The 21,881-nt window shown below is 42.2% G+C and overlaps 2 protein-coding genes and 1 pseudogene across 4 annotated transcripts in view; 2 read left to right on the forward strand and 1 right to left on the reverse strand.

The window, feature by feature from the left end:
- The window catches only part of spryd7 (SPRY domain containing 7), a 114,737-nt gene that overhangs the window by 67,716 nt on the left and 25,140 nt on the right, over positions 1 to 21,881 (forward strand). The window lies entirely within an intron of this gene.
- LOC116980938 lies at positions 8,477 to 8,585 on the forward strand (annotated as a pseudogene).
- kcnrg (potassium channel regulator) lies at positions 14,304 to 16,555 on the reverse strand. Its single transcript, XM_033032805.1, has 2 exons — positions 15,904 to 16,555; positions 14,304 to 15,183 (listed from the first exon to the last, which is right to left on the reverse strand). The coding sequence occupies exons 1-2, from the start codon at positions 16,476 to 16,478 to the stop codon at positions 14,931 to 14,933; spliced, it is 828 nt and encodes a 275-aa protein (XP_032888696.1). The 5' UTR covers positions 16,479 to 16,555; the 3' UTR covers positions 14,304 to 14,930.

The following is a 21,881-nucleotide window of genomic DNA, read 5'->3' on the forward strand; positions in this document are numbered from 1 at the left end:
AAATTGCAAACACTGTTTCCATTTCATTCATCTGATCATGTAGCATCCATCTGAGTGGACACAGCGATGTGCGTTACACGATCATATACACAAACGTACGTTGCGGTGGACACTCAAAGGTTTGGTGTCCCAGAAAACGAACGTTACGTTATTAGAGAAAACCAAACATTTTCACCAATGTGATCTAAACAGTACATTACCGTATGGATTTGAGCTATAATGATTGCCGATGATTTGTCAGAAGGTTTGATTTGGGATGATTTTTTAGTAAGTAAAATGTCACGGTTGTTGTGGAGCTTCCGGAAGTTGACACGAAGGAATGAAGTTAGCGACTTGGTCCATACGAAAGGTAAGCAAGAGACAGTGTGTTGTCAAATTGAAGATTGGATCAATTTATGCCCCCAATATTTTTTTAATTGACTTTAAAAGTCAGAAACGATAGCATAAATGGTCGTTGTGCTTTTGACACCGCAATGTTTTTGATATATTAAATTTCAATATAAGAAAAATAATGAATTCGCCCAAAAATCACTACTACCATAGGATACCTCGTTGGAGTTTGTGAAAAGCAGTAGAGGTTTGGAGCCTCAGTGGTTTAACTTACAGAGGTATCGACCCTGATAACGGTCGTTGTGACAATGGACACCAAGCACAACGATCATTACCGGATCTTTGCTAGGCGGAATACCAGACATGTTACTGTATTTTTCCCCTGGTATTGATGAAGATATTTCCCTAGATCATTATCAAAACTTATATGTATGAGGGGCCATATGAAGTTTATTTATGAATTAGATATCTATATTACTAAAAGTCTCATTATGACCACTTCCTGTTGCTCTCTATATTGATTTTAGAAAAACGCTGCCACTTACGGCTGTGATTTTTGGCCATCTTAGAGTCCCCCTCCACTGTGCAGGACGAGGATTTTTCCCATCAATGAAAAATAAAAGAGTTATTAGTGTTTAAAAAAATTTGAGATTCTCTCTCCTGAAGGCCACGCCCCTTCCAGAGGGACTATAAAACCCGGAAGTGTGGATGCGCCTCAGTTCTCTGCAAGATGGGGGAGCGAGAGGTCGCAAATCTCAGTCTGAGCTGTGAATAACACAACACAGGTCCACTAAACTGTGAGTGGTTTTACTGACCTGTCAGTGCCCTTAATGTGGTTTGAAAATGTAGGTTGAAAATGCAAAAGTGTGATTTGGTTTGAAAGTGCTAAAGCTGTTGCCTTTGGTTTGAAAGTGCTAAAGCTGTGTTGCCTTTGGTTTGAAAGTGCTAAAGCATGTGTTGCCTTTGGTTTGAAAGTGCAAAAGCTGCGTTGCCTTTAGATTGAAAGTGCTAAAGCATGCGTTGCCTTTGGTTTGAAAGTGCTAAAGCTGCTTTTTCTTAGGTTTGAAAGTGCTAAAGCTGCCTTGCCTTTGGTTTGAAAGTGCTAAGGCTGCCTTGCCTTTGGTTTGAAAGTGCTAAAGCTGCCTTGCCTTTGGTTTGAAAGTGCTAAAGCTGTGTTGCCTTTGGTTTGAAAGTGCTAAAGCATGTGTTGCCTTTGGTTTGAAAGTGCAAAAGCTGCGTTGCCTTTAGATTGAAAGTGCTAAAGCATGCGTTACCTTTGGTTTGAAAGTGCTAAAGCTGCTTTTTCTTAGGTTTGAAAGTGCTAAAGCTGCCTTGCCTTTGGTTTGAAAGTGCTAAAGCTGCCTTGCCTTTGGTTTGAAAGTGCTAAAGCTGCCTTGCCTTTGGTTTGAAAGTGCTAAAGCTGCCTTGCCTTTGGTTTGAAAGTGCTAAAGCTGCCTTGCCTTTGGTTTGAAAGTGCTAAAGCTGCCTTGCCTTTGGTTTGAAAGTGCTAAAGCTGCCTTGCCTTTGGTTTGAAAGTGCTAAAGCTGGTTTATACCGAACATAGACTCAAAAAACTGGAGTAACTCAGCGGGTCAGGCAGCATCTCTGGAGAAAAGGAACGTGACGGCTGTATTGTGGGGCAAAGATACCAGGTGCGGGGTGACGAAGGGTCGTAGCGACTGACGGGCCCCGCACAGCGGCAGCAGCTGCCACGATAGCGGCTCCATCTCCTCCTCCCGCACCCCGCCCGCGCGGATAGCGGCCGCTGCCTGCAAATCCGCCAACGGCGCTTTCAAAACAAACCCTCCCACACGGGAGGAGGGAGGGAGGGGGAGGCCTCCTTCCGCCATCTGTAGCAGCTGCACCAAAGATCCTATAGCTATACGCTGAATAATCCAACCACATTTTTGTTTGGAAGTGGAAAGAACTAATATTAATTGCAATGTGTAAAAAGAGTTGAGATACTGTAGTATAATTTTGCTGCACGTCATTGTGGTATTTATCATGTCTTGATTGGTGAATATGTTTAGTTTGTGACTTTATTTGAAGCAGAAATAATATGTGAATGCTTCATTGGGCATAATTCTGACTGGTAACTACGCACTTCGTCCGAGCACATTATCGCACCCGTCATGCAAACCATCTTAAATGACCACCTAAACTGTCATTTGGCAAACTAAAAAGTTGCCAAGGTTGCCCTGCTGGCAACAGGGAAAAAAATGTTAAGTGAGAGCCCTGCGTTTGGGTTTAAAGTGCTAAAGCTGCCTTGCCTAATTAAAGCTGCCTTGCCTAATTAAAGCTGCCTTGCCTAATTAAAGCTGCCTTGCCTAATTAAAGCTGCCTTGTCCAATTAAAGCTGCCTTGCCTTCTATATAATTAAAAGTCTAATCTTGACCCTCTTTGCGCTTTATATTGATTTTAGAAAAAATGCTACCACGTACGGCTGTGATTTTTGGCCATCTTACTCAGTGCCCCTCCACTCATCAGGTGCCGAGGATTTTTCCCATCGATGAAAAATAAAAGAGTTATTCGTGTTATTAAAGAGTTCTTTAAAAATGTTGAGCTTCTCGCTCCTGTCAATCACGCCATGAAGGCCACGCCCCTTCAGGTGGGAGTGGGGGAGGGACTATAAAATCCAGAAGTGTGGGCGTGGCTCAGTCTCTGCAAGATGGGGGAGGGAGAGATCACGACTCGCTGTCTTTAGTGGCCTTGCACCCTGCTTGAAGTGGTAAGTAACTGCACTTGAATTTGGTGGCCTTGCACCCTGCTTGAAATGGAATTTCAAGGAATAGCCTTGAGTCAACTGCGATCCCACCAGCCGTGAGTGAGTGAGCTGCCCGCACAACAGGCTTGAGTGACTGAGCTGCCAGCCCAAGAATCCATTCGGTCCACAATGTCCATACTAGACCTCTGGAAACCAGTCCCTTCAGTGCACAACACCCATACTAGCGCTCCTGAAAGCCCCTCCACTGGCCACCAATATTGGATTTGGTGGAGAGGAGAAATATTGCGTTGGGGGACCAGCCCTCCCGTGTGATGCTGGGACCCAACAGGTCCCACTTAGTCTAGTTCATGACTAAATGTGGCAGAGTTTTTATGGCACATTTTTGGTGTCCAAAATGGTGGTAAAAAGCTGAAAATTTGTCTCATGAAAAAAGTTTTTGACTTTCAGTCTTGAAGTTATCTAATTCATATCTGTTATTTATAAGGTTTCACATAATGGGTAGATTTTTGTTAAGATGTATTGATGTAAAAACCTGATTAATAATCTTGTTCATCAAAATCTCTCCAGTATTGTAAATGGACACACATGCAATTTTTGACGTGCAAAATTCGTCCGCTTCTTCGAAGCTGTTTTTTATGCTCTTGATTATGTTTTTACTTAAAGATTTTTAATGTCTTTGAAACATTCAAAATGTCCTTGTCAAAGTACTTTTTAATTACAGTATAGTCACTTTGGTACTTGACAAACCTGGCAGAGTTTGCCAAACAAATATAATAATCAGTTAATTTATATTTTTCTCTTACAATAATTTTTCCTTAACTACTTTGAACTCAATTATCAATACTCACAGTAGAATACTTAACTTAATAGAATCAGTAAATTAGACACAAAGGCAGCTATTTGGCCAATGATGGCTGCTGGGCAAAATATTTCTGCCCATTCTACTCTGTTACTATTCTTGCATAGTCTGCACCACTGCAGGCCACTGCTTTTCAAATCCACATCAACCTATTCTTAATTCCTTTTTTAAGGGTTTCACTTTTCCTATCCTTGCATATCTACCACCATTATATATTTTCTCCTCCTCACCCTTTAAGATGTTTTTTATTACTTTAGATCTCCTACCAACCTGACTTTTTCAATGTAAAGCAAAGGGAAATGGGACCTTTCTAATTGCTCTACCTAGGACTTACATAATTTAATATGCCTCCTCTCCTCTGTTCCAAAGAGAGCCATTTTTGTTTATCCAACCATATAGCTTTAATTTTGGTCACTCTTAAATCTCTTTTGTGATCTCTACTATTTTGCTGAAATGCAAACAGAACTGTATGCCATGCTGCATGTTTGTCCAGATATTACAGAGCTCTACAGCACTTTTCAGCCCAACTCGCCAGTTTGACCAAGATGCCTATCTAGTTATGTGCCTGTGTTTGGCCAAATCCCTTTTAACCTTTCCTATTGATATACCTGTCCAAATGACTTTTAACCTATGTTGTTGCACTTGCCTTTATCACTTCCTCTGGCAGCTCATTCTGTATGTGCATCACTCTCTGTGAAAAAAACATCATAATCAGATCCCTTTTAAAGCTTACCCTTCTGGTATTAAACATATGCTTTCCAGTTTTAGGCTCCCTGCCCTGGGGGAAAAGAATGTGACTCTCCACCCTATCTATGCCCCTCATGATTTTTTTTAAACCTTTACGTCATCCCCAGGTCTCCTTTGATACAGGGGGAAACAGTCACACCAATCTCTCCTCTAACTCCTTTTAGACAGGAGCATGGTAAATAATGAGGAAAACTGGTTAGATTAGATTGCATTTATTTCAATGCTAGAGGCATGGCTAGGACGTTGGGGCCATGACAAAAACTTGGCTATGGGAGGGGCAGAACTGCCAGTTTAATATTCTAGTGTACATGCACGATAGAGGTGGGAGTGAAACGGGAGGAGGAGTCAATTTATTAAGGAGAGCATCATGGCAGTAGTTCGGAATGACATTACTGAAGGATCATCCATTGAGGCTCTTTGGGTGGAGCTAATAAATGTAAAAAAAGGATGATCACCTTCTTAGGATTATATTATAGTACCCCAAATAGTCATAGAACAGTACAGTACAGCATGGGAACATACCCATTGGCCCACAATGTCTGCAGAACATGATGCCAAGTTAAACTAAACAGGAATTAGAGGAACAAATATGATGGGAGATTGCAGACTAATAAAGTTGTTATAGTAAGGGATTTTAACTTTCCCCAATACAGCAGCCCCAAGTGATTGAAGTATCAGCAGGTGAGCTTTGGGGCCAACAACCACATTTCCATTAGCTTTAAAATAATTATGAATTAGGACAGAGATGATGCTCAAGTTAAAGTTCCAAATTGGGCAGGCCAACTTTAGTAATAGACAGGAATGTGTAAAATTTGTAAACGCTGATTAGAGTATCTTGTGTGTAGGCAAATGGGTGTCTGCAAAGTGGGATGCTTTTAAAAGGGTCACAATGGGAGTTCAAGGTATGCAGGTTTCTGTTAGCGTAAAGGGCAACGTAGAAGTAAGGAACCCTGGATGACGAGAAATTGAATCTCCTCTCAGGAAACTGGAGGCATGGGTCAGATAGATGGCATTGGGATCAAGTGTATCCTAAAGAAATGTAGGGGAGTGAGGAGTGTACTCAAGAATACTCCCCACCCTATCTCTTCCGTGTCTCCACCCCCTCTGTCGTCTCCACCCATATCCATCCCTTTGACTTTACATTTCACACCTCTTCTCTGCTTATCTGACACCCTTTAGTCTCCTTTCCATCTCTACCATTTGTCACTTACTCCACCTATCTACCAAACAAACCCCCTCACCTGCATCCACCCATCACTTGCCACGTCCCATCCCCACTTATTTTCCAGCTTTCTTCTCATCCACTACGTTTCGTCTAAAGAAATGTCCCGATCCGAAACACGCCTATCAATTCTACCTGACCTGCTAAGTTACTCTAGAATTTTGTTTTGCTCAGCCTGTGACTAGTGGGTGTGCCCCAGAGATTGGTGCTGGGCCCATTGCTGTTTGTCATCTATATCAACGATTTGGATGAAAATGTGCATGGCATGATTTGTAAGTTTGCAGGTGACACCTAAAATAAGTGGTATGGTAGACATGAAGATGGTTATCAAGAATTAGCTGAATCTTGATCAGATGGGCAAGTGGGGAAGATGGTTATCAAGAATTAGCTGAATCTTGATCAGATGGGCAAGTGGACTGAGGAATGGCAAATGCAGTTTAATTTGGATTTTACTTCGGAGTCACGTGAGTGACTACATGAAGAACCCGCCACTACGCACGTGTGCCTTTATCGCTACACGCATTGTGAACAAGTCATTACGAGGGGAGGACGTTCCTCCCAAACGGCAGGGTTGAACCTGCAACAAGTAAGGTAGGTGAACTTAGTTTCTTGACTTACCTTTTTTACAGGCAGGCTGATGAAAACTGGCTGGGGAGAGTCTGCAGAACTGCAGGCAGCCAGCAACGGCCGGGGGCACCACTATCTCCCTTAAACGGGAGCTGGAGCCGACCTCAGCTCCAGCAGGACGCCGACAGCGGTGGAGCATTCTGGAGCCGTCATTCCGACGGCTCGGACAACAGCCCCACGGATCTATACTACATGGGTCCGAGGGGCTGGAAGGTGCTGGGGTTTTTCCACAGCACTAAAAATAGCGGCAAGCGGTCAGTGCCCGAGAGCACTGAGTACGCGTTGGAGCCGCTGGGCCTGGGTCGCGAGCGGCCAGTTCCCCGAGAGGACTGGACCGCGTTGGAGCACCCCAGGCCCAAGTGGAGAAGGAGCGGCACAGTGCGGGAAGCACTGCACCGCGTTAAAACTGCCAGACCTGCGGCTGCGAGCGGCCAGCTCCCCGAGAGGACTGCACCGCGTTGGAGCACCGCAGGCCCAAGGAGAAGGAGCGGCACAGTGCGGGAAGCACTGCACCGCGTTAAAACTACCATACCTGCGGTTTGCGAGCGGCCAGCTCCCCGAAGGACTGAACCGCGTTGGAGCACCGCAGGCTAACGGCAGTACGGGCGGCTCAGTGCTGTGAGCACTGCACCGCGCTTTGGAGCACCGCAGGCCAACGGGGATACCGGCGGCACAGTGGCCGTGTACACTGCACCGCATTGGCACTGCGGGGCCTGCACCTGCGAGAACATACCGTTTTGCAGCGATGCAGGTCCAAGAAGAAATCCTCCAGTGGGTAAGTCCCATAGCAGCACCTTATACAGGGCTGTATTTCACTTCTACTATTACAGGGAAGTGTTTGAGGAAAAGACAGACTCAGGGAGAAGGAAGCAGCACCTTTTCTATAGGGCTATAATCATGCTTCTCTCTCCCCAGTAGACTCTTCTGTCAGAAGAGTGCTGGGGTCAAGTCTAGGGCAAACCCTGGACAGGTAAACAGATGTAAGAGCTGTAACAATGAGGTGATGCCTTTTCTAAGTCACAAAGTACATAGAGTGCATTATTGGTCCTTTCCTGATAGAAATACAGGAATACTTATGTTGTGACTGAAGGATTTAGCAGTCCAAAAATTTACAAACAAATTCCATTCCCATCTGGGACGTCACACGGGACTGTCTGTCTATGTTTCAGGGGGAACAACAGTACAGCTGTGAGTAAAGCTAACTGGGAAAGATCTACAAACCAGGTTAGAAGCCAGCATAGACCATATGTTTTCTATCTACTGCAGGGGCAAACATTAGCTGACACCATAGCTGTCACTTGCCACCGGGGATTGTAAATCCCTGAATGTACTAATCAATTTATGCATCTGGTTACATCCAACCGGGATTGACGCGGGCCTGTGTAAACCCGAAACCTCCTAGCAAAATCTTTTTATTTGGGGGTGGCCTATCTAGAAGGTCAAGGAGTTGGACAATGAAGCCAAACTGGAGCTCATCTAAACGTCCAAATATCATCCTCAAAGGTATCGCCCCTATGCTGGAAGATGTGTACACCCACAACACACGGCCTCGGGGATCCAGAAGAAAACAGTAAAACCAGAAGGAAGCAAGGAGGTTGGTGCGAGAAGACATCGAATAAATACATTTTTGACACTCATATCTTAAACAGTATCCGGGGATACACAATACAATTTTACAACACATAATCTTCTAATCGAGCTGATATATCGAGAGAGGAATTTGGAGGAGAACACCAAATGGATATTGGGCTATAGTATTTGCTGATGTTTCTACACGATATGGAACACCAGATGCCGATCTACTCGTATCCAGACATAATCACCAATTACCAAATATGTCATATGGGATACAGACACTGGACATCAGCAACAGATGGGGTTTTAGCTGCATTGCAAGGGAAGAATTAGTATCTACGCATTCCCTTCCTAACAAAATAGGATATGGCGCTTGACGCATCAATCATAGATCAGATCTCGGCTTTTTGGCTAAGATCAAGTATAATATCTGTTCTTATCAGTTTAAATGTCTGATATGTCCCTTATCTAGGGACCATATATTATAAAATTAAATAAATAAATAAAAACGATGAAAATCTTTTAAAAAATAAATAAAACGATATATTCGTTTTAAGAACAGAAACCTTTTCTATTGTTAAGTATATTCGTTTTAAGAACGAAAATGGCAAGCATTGATTCAAAGGATGCTTACAATTTCAGTACCCATAACAGGTGACTACGGACGTTATTTTTATCTAATTGGATGGCTCAGCTCTAGCAGTATAGAGCACTACCTAATGTGTTTACATTAGCACCTAGGTTATTTACAAATTATGACAACCAGCCACACAATGGTAATGGCTTCTTTGGATGACATACTAATTGTGTGGAAACTTAGGACGGGCTGAACAAACGGTAACAGCCACTTAACAATTATTTGGAAACTAGGATCATTATCCATCCAATTAAATCAAAATTAAAGCCTTCAAACTAAAGGGATTATTTGGGGTTCACCATTAACTCAGTTCCTCATGTCAGTAACTTTGCCAACAGAGGTTACAACCTTAATAGAGGCATACAGCAAAATCATTGACATGAGGACAAACCATCCATCAGACTGGTAGCAAGAATATTGGTAACATATGGTTTCCAGCCACATAATTCAGACCCTTACATTATAAAGATTTACAGAGGGCCAAAATATGAGCTCTTAAAATTAATGGTGATCATTTCAATAGAATGATGAAGCCATACAGAAGCCATATTGGAACCAAATGGTGGAAAGATAACATTGGGCATTGCTCCAATCCTATCATTGTCAGCAACCAGTCTATGGTCCTACATATGGATACTATGCACTAGGATGGTGTGTTACCAATTCCATCTCCAGCTGTGGAGGAAGATGGAATACACAGCAAGCATCATTATTACTAACACTGGGCATAACTACCTGGAAATGTTGGGTGTTTTTTCATGGCCTAAAGTCATGTTGCTCTGGAATATATTAAACAGGTTATTAGATTATAAATTAACAACACTACTGTGGTAGCACATATCAACCACATGGGTGAAAGGGAATCTACATCATGTAACAATCTGGCCAACACAATTTGGCAACCTCATCGGGGGGGGGGGGTACTAAGGGAAATACTACGAGACTCTGCGTCTGGTGTTTTTAATAGTACCCGACTGACCTACCCAACCATGGTTCTAGGTGGTATTAGGGAATGAGATTAGAACCATGCAGCACCATCCAAAACAGACGGCCAGAGCAATGGACATGATCACAGCGGGCCACAGACAATCAACCTAAAGACAATGTCTAAAATACATAAACTAATGGGAGATGTGTTGCAACCATAATACATCATCCAGCCTGTTTGGAAGCTTTGTTAACCTACAGGGGCTTAGTATTAGTGACATCAACTGTGCCAGAAGTGGCCCATCTACTTACCTATTGCAAGAGAACGGAACAACAGCTTATGAGGGACACTTTTTATGGGAATTCCCCAAAGACCAGGTATTCCCAAATATGGGACATCAGCATCGTCTTAACGTTGTTAAAGAACTGGGCTCCAGCCACAGCGCTGTCATTACAGTTTTTGACATTTTACAAAACTGTCATGCTGATGGCTTAGGTCACGGCACTAAGGACTCAGTCCCTACCAAATTAAGGCTGGATACCTTGACCAGTTCACCTGGCAACTTACACTTCTATATTCAGGAATTAGGGAACTAAACAGACAGGGGTCAGCAGGCCTTAAAATAACATTTTTAGAGCCTACCCTACAGATGATTGACTGTGTTGTGAGACATCTACAAATATACATGGAACAAACCCAGACCATAAGTGGCACAGAAGAGGAACTTCTCATCAACGACAGACAGCCTCATTAAAGAATAACAGGCCAGGCCAGCTAAATGGCTAACATAGTATTGACAAAAGTTGGTGTAAACACTAACTGGGTTAAAATCTCACTCCACCAGGCTGCAGCAACGTCGGCAGCATTTAAATTGGAGGTTCCTATGGATAAAATCCTCAGGACTGCAGGATGGCCATCGGAAAGAACATTCTAAAGATTATAACTAACCAGTAATGGAAACTGGAATTTTTCAGAGACATTGTTAAGTTTCTGTACCATAATTTACCCCAAAAAACAGGGGCTATCAATTATTATTAACTTTATGGTTATTTATATATATCATATTGATGTTTAATATGTTATCACTATTCTCCCCAAAACCAAGGCAGACGTGATGATGGACTCGTTCCACGGCTTGAATCACAGAGCTTTGAAATCTTCATGTAGTCATTCACGTGACTCCGAAGTAAAATAGTAAGATTAAACGAGAACTTACCAGTTCGAAGTTTGATCTGTAGTTTATGAGGAGTAACGTTGAGGGAATACATGCCCTACGCTCCCACCCTTGATCATAAACACAACTGGTATCTTTTCTCTAATCTTACTATGCTTAAGTCATTACAGGTATCTGTGATTCACTCCGCTGCTTTGAAGAATGACACACGTGCGTAGTGGCGGGTTCTTCATGTATTCCCTCAACGTTACTCCTCATAAAATACAGATCAAACTTCGAACTGGTAAGTTCTCGTTTAATCTTACTATTAGTGTGAGCAGGGCACAATGACCAGTAGAGCCCTGAGGAGTGTTGTAGAGCAGAGGGATCTAGCAGAAGTAAAAATTCATGTTCCCGAAAAGTGGCATCGGAGGTAGGTTGAATGGTGAAGATGGCTTTTGATACTTTGGCCTTCATCAGTTACAGAATTGAATATAGAAGTTGGGAGATTATGTTGCAGTTGCACAAGAAACTGGAGAGGCTGTACTTGGAGTGTTCAGTTTTCGTCACTGTACTTGAGGAAATATGCCATTAAGCAGGAAAGAATGCAGAGAAGATTTAAGGAGATGTTGCCAGGTGGCAAGGGCCTGAGCTACTGGTAGAGATTGGGCAGGGTAGGACTTGATTTCTTGGAGCGTAGGAAGCTGAGAGGTGATTTTATAGAGATGTATAAAATTCTGATGGGAATATGGTGAAAGCACAGTAATTTTCCCAGGGGAGTGGTATCAAGAACTATGGGGCATATGTTTAAGGTCAGAGGGAATATATTTAATAGGAACTGAGGGATGACTTTCACTCAAACGGTTGTGGGTATATGGAATGAGCCGCCAGAGGAAGTTGTAGAGCCAGGTACAATAACAATATTTAAAAGACATTTGAACAGGCACATGGGTAGGAAAGGTTTAAAAAGATATGGGGCAAATACAACTAGCCTAGGTAGGGTATCTTGGTCAGCATGGACAAGTCAGGCTGAAGGGCCTGTTTCCGTGCTGTAGGAGTCTAATTCAAACCCTAGAGTCCAGGCAACATCCTTAAACTTTTCTGCACTGTCTCTAGCTACATGTCCTTCCTATAGCATGGTATCCAGAAATGTGTTCAGTGTTCCAAGTGTGGTCTAACCAACATGTTGTGCAACTATAACATGCTGCCTTCACCATCCTGATTACCTGTGTCATCCCCTTCAGGGAACTATATACTTGTATATACTTGTATTTAGTTATATAAGTTACATACTTGTATCCCAGAGTGTCTCTGTTTTACAACACTCCCCAGGATCCTGGCATGTGGTGCGGTCTGGCGATATGGGGCATATGTTTAAGGTGAGCAATGGCGGCCCCAGGCTTACAGCCAGCGCGGAGAAGAAGCGCTAACTCCAGCTCAACTCTGCTCAAACACCAGAGGAAACCGTTCCCCGACGGGCCGGGGACCATCAGCTACACTTTCGCCTTATCCAGGAGTGGCTGTCGGTTAACCCCCTCAGTGCCGGCGAAAGCACCAGTCATCAACGGGGATACACACAAAATGCTGCAGTAACTCAGCGGGACAACAGCATCTTTGGAGAAAAGGAATGGGTGACGTTTCGGGTCGAGATCTTTCTCCAGAGATGTTGTCTGACCTGCTGAGTTACTGCAGCATTTTGTGTGTATTCCCGTTGATGACTGGTGGCACTGAGGGGGTTAGGGTTAGGCAGAGCCATTCTTCCCACTGTTGTAGCCCAATGCTGACTAGCATGGCCATTCACATGTTGTAATTACTTATGCACATGTTTCTGCTTCCATGGAGGCCATCAAAAATCCTATGCTCTCGTATGCCAGTCGGAGCTCGGGGCATGATGTCGGCCGGGAGCAGACTGCGTTTTCTGAGAGCGGTGACACACTTGTAATCTGAGTGTTCATATTAGTCTGGAAGCATTAACAACAGCAGTACAATCTGAGCCATATGGGGATTTTCGGTCCCAATGTGGTTCCATTGGCATCTGAAACTTAACGCGGTTGTGTGTCTGACAATATGCTGACGTCTCAGACCCTCATCTGTGATTCTCCGTATTTGCACAAAATGCGGCCTTCAGATATGCCCCCATCCCTCGACATTTTCCATGTGTGTTTGGTTATTCCCAATATGACCACGCTGTCGCTCTACTATTTTTGTGAATATTCGTGGATTGATCACCTCCTTCACTGCTTCTATCTTTGGTCCTTTAAAATTGAATGATGTGAACACCATCAAGATCCCCGTGCTCCCTGCATTTGGAAAGCAGATTTCAATAATGGCTGAAACTGAAACATCACCCATTCCTTCTCTCATGAGATGCTGCCTGTACCACTGAGTTACTCCAGTGTGTTGTGTCTATCTTTTGGTTAAACCTGCATCTGCAGTTCCTTCCTACACAGTTAAGAATTAAGTCTGTTCACCTCCCTCTAATCTATTTGTTTATGCACACCATTATTGACATCTCACGGGAGGGGACAGCTGAGGAACCCAAGGAAGATCAGCCTAGTAGGTACCCTTGCCTTCAATAGAAGAGAGAAAACCCAAAATAAAGGGTGCCTGAAGATAAAACATGCTGTTTGAATATCACTAACTAGAATATGATAAAAGAAAATAATATGACAAAATAAAAGCTAACCTCCCATTTAATTAATACCTACAAGGTACAATATCTCTAACGGAAACTGGCAGAATACATTGAACCCTTTCCCACCAGCTCAAAGAGAAAGGTTCTGACTTAATTTATGACAAATGTATTTTTGTCTGTGTGCCTGTTATCCTGAGAGTTGCCTTATTTTCTGCAATAAAAATATAATTAGTCAACATATTCAGTGATATTCATTTTCCTGACAGTTCTCAGTGTGAAACTGTCTGGCATAGTAGAGTGCTTGCCAAAACAGTGCCACGCTATTGTGCATTTCTTTTCCGTTTACAAAGGGGGACAGTTTGACAAGCCCAGCTATCAGTGTTTACCCCTGGCAAACTCCATGTAAGGGAAGATTCGATCAAGCAAATTGTAAAAAAATAACTCGGCCCAGACATGGTAATTATGATTATAAGGGCCAGTAATAATGTTTTATATTATTGATGTTATCTGCTCTGAAACACAGATAGTTTCAAGAGAGAGATTTAGCTCCTCGAGCTAAATGAAACAAGGGATATGGGGAAAAAGCAGGAACGGGGTACTGATTTTGGATGATCAGCCATGATCATATTGAATGGTGGTGCTGGCTCGAATGGCCTACTCCTGCACCTATTTTCTATGTAAGATGTCCAGGAGTAAGCCATTTAATAACATCCATTTTTTGCACTGGGGAAAGTCAAGTTATTTGGACGCCTTCTCCCAGAAGCACTGCCTTTGTATGCAATGCAGTGTCATTGATTTTACCCTGGTCCAAAATTCACACACTGAATATGTGAGCATCAAAATATAACCTCATGGCCCTCTATAATTCAATATCTAGGCCAATTGTTTTTATAATGAGCAATTTAATTCAATTTTTCCGGCATCGTGCAAGTGAAATTGTGTGATTTGCACACATTCCATGTTTGATTTCAGCATGCTGTATTTGCAGATGGAAAAAAAATGCTTTGTCGTTAATACTACAATCCATTAATTTATAATTATTCAAGCAAAATTGTGTTTTTTCTTTGCTTTCCACACAGCAGGGAGGAATTGTGCAGAGATGCCGAAAGTGAAATATATGACCATCTATTTCTTCCATACCAATGAGACTCTTATTGACTAATTAAGCCACGATTTTCCCAATTTCTAACGCTTCTTGGTGATGGCCAAGGTCAACATATGAAATAAAAAATGCTCAGTGTCTGCCAAGGACAATAGTTTGTCATCAATCTGTTTCTCTCTTGATATATTCTACTTGTCTTCCAGAGTATCTCCAACATTTTCTTTTTATTTCAGATTTCCAGCATTTACAGCTCTTCATATTCCAGTTCTTCATATTAATATTGACTTCCTGAACATCACCTCAGCCAAAATAAATTTATTTTATCATGACCAAGAAGATTGTCTTCTGCTGAAATCTGATCTTTCAATTCATTATTAGTTCTTAACTGAGTTACCTCCTGGTCTGTGACTTTTCACCTTGAAAATGCACTCCAGGGGAGCTTAATCCTCCCTGACCAATGGATATGCTGAGATGCTCAGTACTCCTGTTTCGTTCAAATGTGTAGCATTCAATTTTCTCATTGGGGGAGACTGTTCTGGTGCTTACAAGACAAAATCCTTCTCTCAGTAAAGTGTCTATGAGTAATCCAAGGACATTAGAACCATTGATAAGTTTTCTTTCATCTGGTTGAATGGACACATATCTGAAATACATAATTTAATAATCACAATTAATGGAATACACACTTCTTAATCAAATCTATCCATTAAAATCAGAGGAAAAGTTCTGTGAAATATTAGGACACTGTATTGTCCTACAGACAACATATTTCATTATTAATTCTGGTTATTACTGATTTGCTAGCTTTATAACGCATGTTCAATAAAATGCCTTCAAAGCCATAAAAGTCAAGTCATTGAATTCTGTAAACGAATTTCATGTAGCTACTGAGTAACAGTAAAATGCAGAGAATTCATCTCCGAGTTGATAAATCAGGGCTCCACCTGCCTTTGATAAAGGAGTATGTAAAAACAGTTTAAATTAATTTGAATATAATTTAAAAAAGTTATATTTACTCACAATTATATTCAAACGCTAGAAATAAATGCAGCATGTCGGAATTAAGATATAATCTTATCTGCGTTTACTGTTTCAATCAAGATCAGCCACACTTTTTATATAAGTGGGGCCACCATCCTTGGTTAAATCTCAGATTTCACTAAGCATTCCAAAATATTGATAGATCGGATGGAGACTTCATCTAGTTCCCCGGTGCTCCGTTAATTGTTCAGAGCTGAGCCGAAGATTAAATGCGCCAAATGGCCCATGAATTCCGAGCTCCAGTGTATGGGGGTGGAAGTCAAGAATGAGCTTAACCACACACTGCATATGGCCATGGGGTACTGGGAATCGGGCTATTTACCTTGTGGATAACTCATCTCCAGTTGAATAGTCCGTTCCACATTGAAAGACGAAATCGTGATGAGATGGTCTCTGTAATGGAATTGGAACCAATGGTCTCTGAAGTGAGGAAGAATGATTCCAGCTCTGGCCAGGCTGCTCTGAAAACACCATAATACGTCCGGCTAACGTTTCAATGGTGTTGTTACAGGAACTGAAAACTCTAAAGAAGGAGTAGGTTTCCTGCAGGGAGTATCTCACCTCCAGGATCTCGAGCTTTTGCTTCAGCCGAGCCTGGCCCAGAAGTTCAACCAAGAAAGGCAAATTGTAGAATTCTGCCTCCCTCGCCAGCCGGTCGTAATCGGAGAACGCAGCAGGAAGGTCGAGCTGGCGAGTTCTCAAGAAGTCCAGAATATACCGAAAAAGACCGCCATCCCTGTCAATGAAAATTTGCCCATTGACTATTCCGAAGTCAGGATCACCTCCTTCCAACGCCCGTGCTAACTTTGAATCTTGGTACCGCTTGAGCGTGCCGACAAAAGTGGAGTATTTCATCCCTCCAACATTTAGAATGATAACATCTGTCTTCTTACTCATTCTCGACAGGTTTCGGGATTTCTATCCTCAATGTGCCTGCGTCCAGTCAACCCAGCTAAAAAAAATAGCTTTCTCTCCTCCCTGGTGTTACCACGCAACCCAGTTGTAAACATAATGCTGGCAGCACTCTGCTGTAAACATAATGCTGGTGGTGCTGTCACGGAAGTGTTACTGTGGGCGATTCCCAACATTCAACAATAATGATTATCGATCTTGATTATCGACTTCTTCTAGACCTTTTTTTTAAAACGTGACCCTCCTCCTCCAATTTAAAAAAAAAGCTGCCTTTTCAATAAATAAAGTAAATCTATTGACAGTTGGTTTTACTTTCATTGTTAGCGAGTTTCTGCGTTTTTTTTCTTTCATCGACTACCCCGCTTTGTGAGCTACAGATTCTAACGAATCTCAGCTATCATCGTTAATAATTAGCCTATTTATAATCTTTGTCATTGCATTCTGCATGACGCGACAGTGGAGTAAGAATATTTGGTAAATCCAAGTATTTTTGACCAGGCAGATCTAAGGAAAAACGCCTGTTATATTTCTGCTTTTCTTTTCTAGCAACCATTCGTTTTCCTTTGCAGGAATTCAAGAGTTATATTTTTAAGATTGGCTAAAATTAAAACCACGAGAATTGGAGAAATAAGATTTTTTGAAATTATTGTCCTGTATTGGGATGTGGACTTTACTGGAAAGGCTCATGTTTATTACCCATCCAGATTGTCTTTGAGGAGGTGGTGGTGACTCCGTTTCAGTTAAATGCAACAATGAGTATGGTGAAGTGCTTTGCATAACTTTCCTTTGTTAAGTAAGATTGTGATCTAGCGACATTAAAACAGCAACGGCATATTTTCAATTCTGCATAATGTGCAATTTGAAGGTGATGGCATTGTCACACTGCTCCCTTGTCCCTGCATTGTGGAAGTCACAAGTCTGGACTATTCTGTTAATAATTGCTGGGAGATTCATGCTTTTCATAAGTAACTGCAATGAATTTGCAACACAAACTGCAGATCATGCTCTGCCACTGGTGAAGTGGGTGAATGTTTAGGGTGTTAACTAGAGGGCCAGCCATAACATCATAAATGATAGGAGTAGAATTAGGCCATTCAGTACATCAAGTCTACTCTGCCATTTAAGCATGGCTGATCTATCTCCCTCCTAACCCCATTTTCCTGCCTTCTTCCCATAACCTCCGACACCCATACTAATTAAGAATCTATCTAACTCTGCTTTAAATATATCCACTGGCTTTGCCTCCACAGACGTCTGTGGCAAAGAATTCCACAGATTCGTCACCCTCTGACTAAATAAATTCCTCCTCGTCTCCTTCCTATAAGAATGGCCTTTAATTCTGAGGCTATGACCTCTTGTCCTAGACTCTCCAACTAGTGGAAACATCCCCTCCCCATCCACGCCTTTCACTATTCTGTACATTTCAATGTGGGGTTCCCCCCCCCCACCCCACCCACATTCATCTAAACTCCAGTAAATATAGGCCCAGTGCCATCAAATGCTCATCATATATTAACCTACTCATGACTGAAAATTCTTGTATACCTTCTCTGGACCCTCTCCAGAGCCAACACATCCTTCCTCAGATATGGTGCCCAAAATTGGTCACAATATTCCAAATGTGGTCTGACAATCGCCTTATAGAGCCTCAGTATTATATCCCTGTTTTTGCACACAAGACCTCTCAAAATAAATGCCAGCATTGCATTTGCTTGCTTTAGAAACATAGAAACATAGAAATTAGGTGCAGGAGTAGGCCATTCGGCCCTTCGAGCCTGCACCGCCATTCAATATGATCATGGCTGATCATCCAACTCAGTATCCCGTACCTGCCTTCTCTCCATACCCTCTGATCCCCTTAGCCACAAGGGCCACATCTAACTCCCTCTTAAATATAGCCAATGAACTGGCCTCGACTACCCTCTGTGGCAGGGAGTTCCAGAGATTCACCACTCTCTGTGTGAAAAAAGTTCTTCTCATCTCGGTTTTAAAGGATTTCCCCCTTATCCTTAAGCTGTGACCCCTTGTCCTGGACTTCCCCAACATCGGGAGCAATCTTCCTGCATCTAGCCTGTCCAACCTCTTAAGAATTTTGTAAGTTTCTATAAGATCCCCTCTCAATCTCCTAAATTCTAGAGAGTATAAACCAAGTCTATCCAGTCTTTCTTCATAAGACAGTCCTGACATCCCAGGAATCAGTCTGGTGAACCTTCTCTGCACTCCCTCTATGGCAATAATGTCCTTCCTCAGATTTGGAGACCAAAACTGTACGCAATACTCTAGGTGTGGTCTCACCAAGACCCTGTACAACTGCAGTAGAACCTCCCTGCTCCTATACTCAAATCCTTTTGCTATGAAAGCTAACATACCATTCGCTTTCTTCACTGCCTGCTGCACCTGCATGCCCACTTTCAATGACTGGTGTACCATGACACCCAGGTCTCGCTGCATCTCCCCTTTTCCTAGTCGGCCACCATTTAGATAATAGTCTGCTTTCCTGTTTTTGCCACCAAAATGGATAACCTCACATTTATCCACATTATACTGCATCTGCCAAACATTTGCCCACTCACCCAGCCTATCCAAGTCACCTTGCAGTCTCCTAGCATCCTCCTCACAGCTAACACTGCCCCCCAGCTTAGTGTCATCCGCAAACTTGGAGATATTGCCTTCAATTCCCTCATCCAGATCATTAATATATATTGTAAATAGCTGGGGTCCCAGCACTGAGCCTTGCGGTACCCCACTAGTCACTGCCTGCCATTGTGAAAAGGACCCGTTTACTCCTACTCTTTGCTTCCTGTTTGCCAGCCAGTTCTCTATCCACATCAATACTGAACCCCCAATGCCGTGTGCTTTAAGTTTGTAAACTGATCAGCGTATCTTCTACCTGAGGAGACTAAAGAAGGTCCATCTGTCTCCACAGTACTTACCACTGATTCGACATGCAAATTAACTTTTTGGGAATCCTGCACCAGCACTTCCAAGTCCCTTTACACCTCCGATTTCTGGATTCCCTCCCCATCTAGAAAATATTCCACACCTTTATTCCGACTACCAAAATGCATGACTCCTCACTTTGCTACACTATATCCATCTGCCATTTCTCTGCCCATTCCTCCAACCTATCCAAGTCCTGCAGAGTCCCTGTTTTCTCTACACTATCTGCCCCTCCACCTATTTTCATACCATCCGCAAACTTGAGTCAAACAAGTTGTTTCCTCTGTTATGCAAAGGTTTTTGAACATTGGAGCTCAGATTCAGATTCAGATTCAATCTTTATTGTCATTGTGCAGTGTACAGTACAGAGACAACAGAATGCAGTTAGCATCTCACCCAGAAGAGCGAACATAGAATAATGAACAGCAGAATATATATATGTACATACATTAGTGCAATTTTTCTGGGGGAGGGAGTGGCCGGGGGGGTGACTGGCAATCACCAAGGTGTAGAGTTAAGTTGTGTGACAACCGCAGGGAAGAAGCTGTTCCTGAACCTGCTGGTCCAGCAACGGAGAGACCTGTAGCGCTTCCCGGATGGGAGGGGGGTAAACAGTCTATGGCTGGGGTGAGAGCAGTACTTGACGATGCTGCACTCCCTTCGCAGACATCGCTTGCTCTGGACAGTCTCAATGGAGGGGAGTGAGGAACCGGTGATGCATTGGGCAGTTTTCACCACCCTCTGCAGTGCTTTCCGGTCGGAGACAGAGCAGTTGCCATACCATACTGTGATACAGTTGGTAAGGATGCTCTCGATCGTGCAGCAGTAGAAGTTCACCAGAATCTGAGGAGACAGATGGACCTTCTTTAGTCTCCTCAGGAAGAAGAGACGCTGATGAGCCTTCTTGACCAGTGTTGAGGTATTGTGGGTCCAAGAGAGGTCATCGGAGATGTTGACCCCCAGAAACCTGAAGCTGGAACCCTGGGAAATGGAGACTTTAATATTATGTTCCTGATTGTGAATGGTTTTTGAGGGAGTCAGGACATCATCCCCAGCCAGGGTATCTGCTCATGGAACGACAATATTTATCTGGTAATATTTATCAGTCATAGAGCTATACAGCACGAAAACAGGCCCATCAGCCCAACTCGTCTATGCTTAGCAAGTTGCCAACTCAGCTAGTCCCACGTGCTTGTGGCTTGGTCTATATCACTCCAATTGTTTCCTTTCCATATCCCTGTCCAAGTAATTTTTAAATGTCGTAATTGTACCAGGCAAAAACGTCCTCTGGCAGATTGTCCTTATACTCACCACAATCTGTGTGAAAAAGTTGCTCCTCAGGTCCCCTCTGAATCTTTCTGCTCTCCTTTAAATGTATGCATTCTAGTTTTAGACTTCCCTACCCTGTCTATCTATGTTGTCCCTTTAACAGAACTATGTACCTGCACCCCTGGGTTTCACTATTCTACAACTCACCAGGAGCCTACCATTTATTATTTTTTTAAATATATTTTTATTAGAAGCGTAAACACATAATAGCAACACGGTTTGTTTATCAATTACATTCATACAAAGCTTCTGTTCTTTTTATAGAATTTTTTTAAAGATAGAACTGAAAAGAAAGATCTATAAACTAATAGAAAGGAAGGGATAAAGAGGAAAAAAACGGAGAGAAAGAAAAAACAAAAAAAACAAAGAAAATTACCAATAACAGTTTTGGAGATAGGTCCGTAGATTATAAGGCATAGTTATTCATCCAATCCTGAGCTGGGGTTTCAGTCCAGCTTCTGTGTTGAACCAATTTACTTCTTTAAAAATATCAATAAATGGAGACTATATTCTAACAAATAATTCTGGTTTGTCAATTAAGACAAATCTAATTTTTGTCTTAATTGTGTAAGGTCTCAGACATTGCTGTAATCCACATTTTAGTTGTGGGGGTTGTTGGATTTTTCCAAAATCTTAGTATTAATTTTTTCCTAGTAATTATACTGTAATCAAGAAAATTTATTTGATTTGTTGTAAGTTTTATACTTTGTTCTGATATTCTCCATATAATTAATAATTTTGGATCGGGATCCAATTGAATACTAACAAGGTCAGAAATAATTTAAAAAATATCCATCCAAAATGTTTAGATTTTTATGCAATTTACCAAGGTATGAGTTGGCTTCTAGGTATTGACATTTATCACAAATAGGTGAGATATTTGGAAAAATTCTGTTTAATTTTGTTTTGGAGTAATATAATCTATGTAATATTTTAAATTGTATTAAAGAGTGTCTGTTGTAAGCTTTCATCCCATATATCCTTCGTTATGGATTGAGCCAATTCATTTTCCTATGCTTGTCTGTGTGGTTCCGTCGACGGGACCGCAGTATCAAACAGGATATTATAAATGTAGGGTATTAACTTATCTATGTTAGGATGTTTATTCAAACATTCATG

This window comes from Amblyraja radiata, chromosome 14 (genome assembly GCF_010909765.2).
Source record: "Amblyraja radiata isolate CabotCenter1 chromosome 14, sAmbRad1.1.pri, whole genome shotgun sequence".
NCBI classification, from domain to species: domain Eukaryota; kingdom Metazoa; phylum Chordata; class Chondrichthyes; order Rajiformes; family Rajidae; genus Amblyraja; species Amblyraja radiata.

Excerpts from the sequence above, each read along its gene's own strand:
- kcnrg (XM_033032805.1), bottom strand. The coding sequence starts at position 16,478 with ATGAGTAAGAAGACAGATGTTATCATTCTAAATGTTGGAGGGATGAAA. Across the intron at positions 15,184-15,903 it reads GGAGATGAGTTATCCACAAG|ATATGTGTCCATTCAACCAG; the intron begins GTAAATAGCCCG and ends TATGTATTTCAG.